The 5330-nt window shown below is 29.8% G+C and overlaps 1 protein-coding gene across 1 annotated transcript; it reads left to right on the top strand.

Moving 5' to 3' along the window:
* The first annotated feature begins 651 nt into the window (after positions 1-651).
* LOC131646763 (large ribosomal subunit protein uL2x) lies at positions 652-1818 on the top strand. The gene is made up of 2 exons (XM_058916728.1): positions 652-1243; positions 1347-1818. The coding sequence occupies exons 1-2, from the start codon at positions 804-806 to the stop codon at positions 1681-1683; spliced, it is 777 nt and encodes a 258-aa protein (XP_058772711.1). The 5' UTR covers positions 652-803; the 3' UTR covers positions 1684-1818.
* The last annotated feature ends 3512 nt before the right edge of the window (positions 1819-5330 follow it).

Here is a 5330-nt window from a genome sequence, read left to right as displayed (position 1 = left end):
AGGCGAATTATACAAAAGAATGAAATCAGAATCAAATTATTATAAGAACTTTGAGGAAAATTTTATTACGGGATGACAGAAAAGATGAAACATTGAATATCAATTTGTAGGTAAAACGTTGAAGGCGAAGATATAGAATACCGTAATGAAGGAAGTATTGAAAACGATTGGGATTGAGATGGACATCAGATGCCATATTCTATAGAGTTTTGGAAGGAGTGAAGAATAATTATGATGAATTTTGAAGGGTCACTCACGGTTTCAAAGAGGAGATTAAAGAGTGAAAGAATTTACAATTTACAATAAAATTGATGAGTTTCAAGGCGATTTTTAAAAAAGGTGGTTGTATTGTATTATTGATTAGGTTGAATATATGAAGTAATGTACTAGTAATTATATTAGGTTAAGTAATAATTAAGGGGTATGTAATAACATTTAGGTGTCTCAAAATCATTTTCAAAATAGTTTTAATTAGGGTAATTAAGTAAATTTTTATGTAACGTGTTTTATTATATTAAATATTATATTAAATATTAAATTAAATATATTAAAAGTAGATTTCAGTTTTCAATCAATTTAAAAAAAAAAAAACAACCTATTAGAAATATACTTCCCTTTTTCTCTGGGTTCGGCTGAACACAATACACCTAAATTCCACAAAACCCATGGGCTTACCCGAATAAACCCCAACAAAAAAAGCGCGTACTATATATCAAAACCTAAACTACAAACCCTAATTTCTCTCCCCCCATTCCACCTCCATTTTCGCCCCCACTGTAATCCATCGCCGGAGGCTAACCGAAATGGGTAGGGTCATCAGAGCACAACGTAAGGGTGCGGGATCAATCTTCAAATCCCACACCCACCACCGTAAAGGCCCCGCCAGATTCCGCAGTCTCGACTTCGGCGAAAGAAACGGCTACCTCAAGGGAGTAATCACCGACATCATCCACGACCCCGGTCGCGGTGCACCTCTCGCCAAGGTAACTTTCCGTCACCCATTCCGGTATAAGAAACAGAACGAGCTTTTTGTTGCTGCTGAAGGACTCTACACTGGACAGTTTATTTATTGCGGGAAGAAAGCCACTCTTGTTGTTGGTAATGTTTTGCCTGTTAGGTCTATTCCCGAAGGAGCTGTTATTTGTAATGTTGAACACCATGTTGGTGATCGTGGTGCTTTTGCTCGGTGTTCTGGTGATTATGCTATTGTTATTAGTCATAATCCTGATAATGATACCTCTAGGTTTGTTTTACCCTCAATTTCATTTTCATTTTTTTAATTGAATACTGTGAACAATGTTGTTAGGAGAGTTTTATTGATGTTGGGTGTTGATGTTTTTGGACAGGGTTAAGCTTCCATCTGGGGCAAAAAAGATTATTCCCAGTGGTTGCAGGGCTATGATTGGGCAAGTTGCAGGTGGTGGTAGAACTGAGAAGCCTATGTTGAAGGCCGGTAATGCTTACCATAAGTTTAGAGTGAAGAGGAATTGTTGGCCTAAGGTTCGTGGTGTGGCTATGAATCCGGTTGAGCATCCTCATGGAGGAGGTAACCACCAGCACATTGGACATGCTAGTACTGTTAGACGTGATGCTCCTCCTGGACAGAAGGTTGGTCTCATTGCTGCTAAGAGGACTGGTCGTCTTAGGGGACAAGCTGCTGCTACTGCAGCTAAGGCTGATTGATAATTGAAGAGATTCTTAGAATTTTTTTTTGGTTATAAGATTTTAAAATTTTGTCAGTTTTCCTGTTCTAAATTGGTTAAGAGAAACTTATAAATGATTATAGTTGTTTTCAATCCTTCAATTCACCTTTCTTCAGTGATTCTTTTTTAGGTTGTGAAATTTGTTTTCTAAGTTGGTGTTTTAGTGTTAACTGCAGGGTTAGTATTTAGTAGAATGTAGTTTAGGGAATGGTTATTTATCTATGGAGATTCTGTGGTAATGGTTTTTGAGTAGTGAACATTTCTCTGATGGCTCCTTGTTGTTTAAGAATGGTGGTTTTGAATGACTCAAAAAACATGTTACATGGGTCATCTTTTTTGAATAAGGTTAAATATATATATAAAAAAAAACGGTACAAAAAGGGGAACACGTTACATGGGTCATCTGGCTTCACAATAGAGTCACTATTCTATACAAAATGTTTACATTTTTTTTGGATCAATTTCTCTACTTATCAGGATTCAGGAGTAATTTTTCTTTGAGTTACTTCATTTAATGAATATTTATAAACATATTTATCAATTCATCTGTCAAACTAATATTTTTTTAATTGAGTAAATTAAATCTTATATGTTTTACAAAATTTTAAATATTTAATAATTTAATAATATGCCAAATAAGTTCAATTCAACAAATGATAATTAAAGTAATATAAGGCTCTGTTCGGTGACTAGAAAAAGAGCTTTTAGCTTTTGAGCTCATATTAATAAAAAAAACTCTATTTGGTAATTGTCATTTAGCTTTTAGCTTGTAATTTTTTTACTAGCTTTTAGTTGGTTTTTCAAAAGTTATTTAAAGTAGCTTTTGAGTTTTTAACTTTTAAAGAATATATAGAATGAATTTGAACCATTAGATTTTAAAATAAATGTTGGAATTTATTATAATAATGGAGGAGAGAGAAAAAAGATTAACATATAATCTATATATATATATATATATATATATATATATATATATATATATATATATATATATATATATATATATATATATATATATATATATATATATATATATATATATATATATATATGAGGAGGGTTATATTGACTCCAAGAGTAAGTTATAATAACTTACTCCACATCTTGACCATTAATTATTTTCAATCTAATGGTTAAAATTAATAAGGAATAGTTTTCTCTTTCCACATTTAATGACTGATTAATTTTAACATTAGATTGAAAATAATTAATGGTCAAGATGTGGATTAAGTTATTATAACTTACTCTTTTTGTGTTGCATAATTATATTCGTGTCGATTAAAAAAATGCAATATTTAATATTTTTTTAATGATATTAAAATTACATACCTTGTAATGAATTTAGAGATAGTGTTGCTAATTTCTAAATTTTTAAAACATTAAGAGATTATTTAGACGAAGAAGATTCGTAATAATATTGGAGTTTTACCGTAACATAGACAATAGAATTATTTTAGATGAATATAATTGAATTCAAAATCGTAATGATGTTATTTTATATATCTCATTAAATTTATGTAAATATTATTATATAATTTCATTAAAATATATATATATATATATATATATATATATATATATATATATATATATATATATATATATATATATATATATATATATATAATTTTATAAAAATTAATATAATTATATAATACAATAATATAATGATACTATCAATTTCTTAATTAAGAATGTTCTTTTATGTCATTTTGTATTTATCAACTAGTATAACAGCTAATTTATCAAAAATTCAAATTAACTTATTATCTATCAGTTATCAACTACCAACTACCAGCTACTAACTATCAGCTACCAGCTAATTTTACCAAACAGAGCCTAAAAGTATTCAATAACTAAATTGATTAAATTTAATATCTAAAACAATTTATAAAGCAAAAGTTACTGTTGATGTAAGTTCGTCTCCACTCTTATACAAATATGCAAAATTAATGGATAAATAAGGTTAAAAATACAAACATATTCCTGTACAGCGAATGGCGAAATTCACTTTACTTTTGTAAAAAAAATTTGGATTGCCCTCTTAAAATGTTAAAATTTAGGTTTTTTTTCTTAAGTGCACAAATTACTTTTGTAATATTTAATTAATGTAACTCCATATTCGGTGTTTTATTTGTACGCTTACGGGATCCAAAAAAAATATATTACTAGAGGATAAAGCGGAAATCGCCTACATTAAAGAAGTAAAGTGGTATTAACCCGATTAAATAAGGATGTGGTTCAAACTAATTGCACCCAGTCCAAAGTAAGGGGTGCAAAATTGATGAATTTAATGAAAATATGGTCCAAACTAATTACAATATAAATCGAATGGGTGAAACGACACCCGGTCCAAACTGATGGGTGAAAATTAATGAATTTAATGAAGATATGGTCCAAACTAATTACAATTATAAAACGTATGAGTCAAATGACACTCGGTCCAAAGTGACGGGTGAAAATTGATGAATTTAATGAAGATATGGTCCAAACTAATTAGAATTATAAAAAATATGGGTAAAATGACACTCCGTCCAAAGTGAGAGGATAAATTGTTGAATTTAATTTCCCTCCGGCCATTATTATAAGCAAATATTTTCTTTTTAGGTTCCTTGAGTAATAAATGTATCTGGTCTACATAAATGACCAAATACATTCAATATTAAATGAATCTAAAAAGAAATTTTGTGCTTATAATAATGACCGGAATAGTACATTTAGAAGAAGAATGAGTGAAATGACAATCAGTTTAAAGTGAGAGGCAAGATTGATAGATTTAATAAGGAAATGGTCCAAACTAATTACACTTAAAAGAGAGATGAGTGAAATGTCATTCGATCAAAAGTGAGAGGTGAAATTGATGAATTTAATGAGGATATTTTCCAAATTAAATTACACCCTATCCAAAGTGAAATGCGAAATTGATGTATTTGATGAGGATTTAGAAGAGGGATGAGTGATATGACACTGGGTCCAAAGTGAGAGACAAAATTGATGGCTTTAATAAATATATGGTACAAACTAATTATACTTAGACTAGGGACGGGTGAAATGACACTTGGTCTAAAATGAGAGGATAAATTAATGGATTTAATGAAGGTATGGTCCAAAATAATTATTTTTAGAAGAAGGGTGAGTGAAATGACACTTGGTCCAAAGTGAGGCGAAATTGATGGATTTAATGAGGATATGGTTCAAACTAATTACACTTGAAAGAGGGATTAGTAAAAAGACACCCAGTCAAAAGTAATAGATGTTGACCAAGTGACTTCAAATACAAGAGAATGGAGAAGGGGGGAGGTAAATTGTGATGAAAAAGATTTTTAAAACTTTTAAATAAATTTTGATTTTACTTGATTGATTTTGAGAAAAGAGAAGAAGCAGAGATTAAGCGCGAAAGAATAAACAATTGAAAGTTAAAGAGATAAAAGAAAGGAAATAACACACCGAAATTTATACTCATTCGACCTTAAACTACACGGCCTATAACCTTCTTACACCAAGATTTTACGTAGATTCAACCTGCAACCTGTATAGTCAATTCAGAGTTACAAGAGAATATACCTATCTTGATTTACAATTATAGCTCAAACACATTTAATAAACAATCACACAAATACAAATTTT

This window comes from Vicia villosa, linkage group LG2 (assembly GCF_029867415.1).
Source record: "Vicia villosa cultivar HV-30 ecotype Madison, WI linkage group LG2, Vvil1.0, whole genome shotgun sequence".
Classification (NCBI taxonomy): Eukaryota; Viridiplantae; Streptophyta; class Magnoliopsida; order Fabales; family Fabaceae; genus Vicia; species Vicia villosa.
Note: the sequence above shows the minus strand (reverse complement) of the source record. Positions and strands in the feature narration are given on the sequence as shown.

Bases quoted from the DNA above. Each gene is read 5' to 3' on its own strand.
- LOC131646763 (XM_058916728.1), top strand. From the start codon at position 804: ATGGGTAGGGTCATCAGAGCACAACGTAAGGGTGCGGGATCAATCTTC. The intron at 1,244-1,346 runs GTTTGTTTTACC...GTTTTTGGACAG, and splicing joins CCTGATAATGATACCTCTAG to GGTTAAGCTTCCATCTGGGG.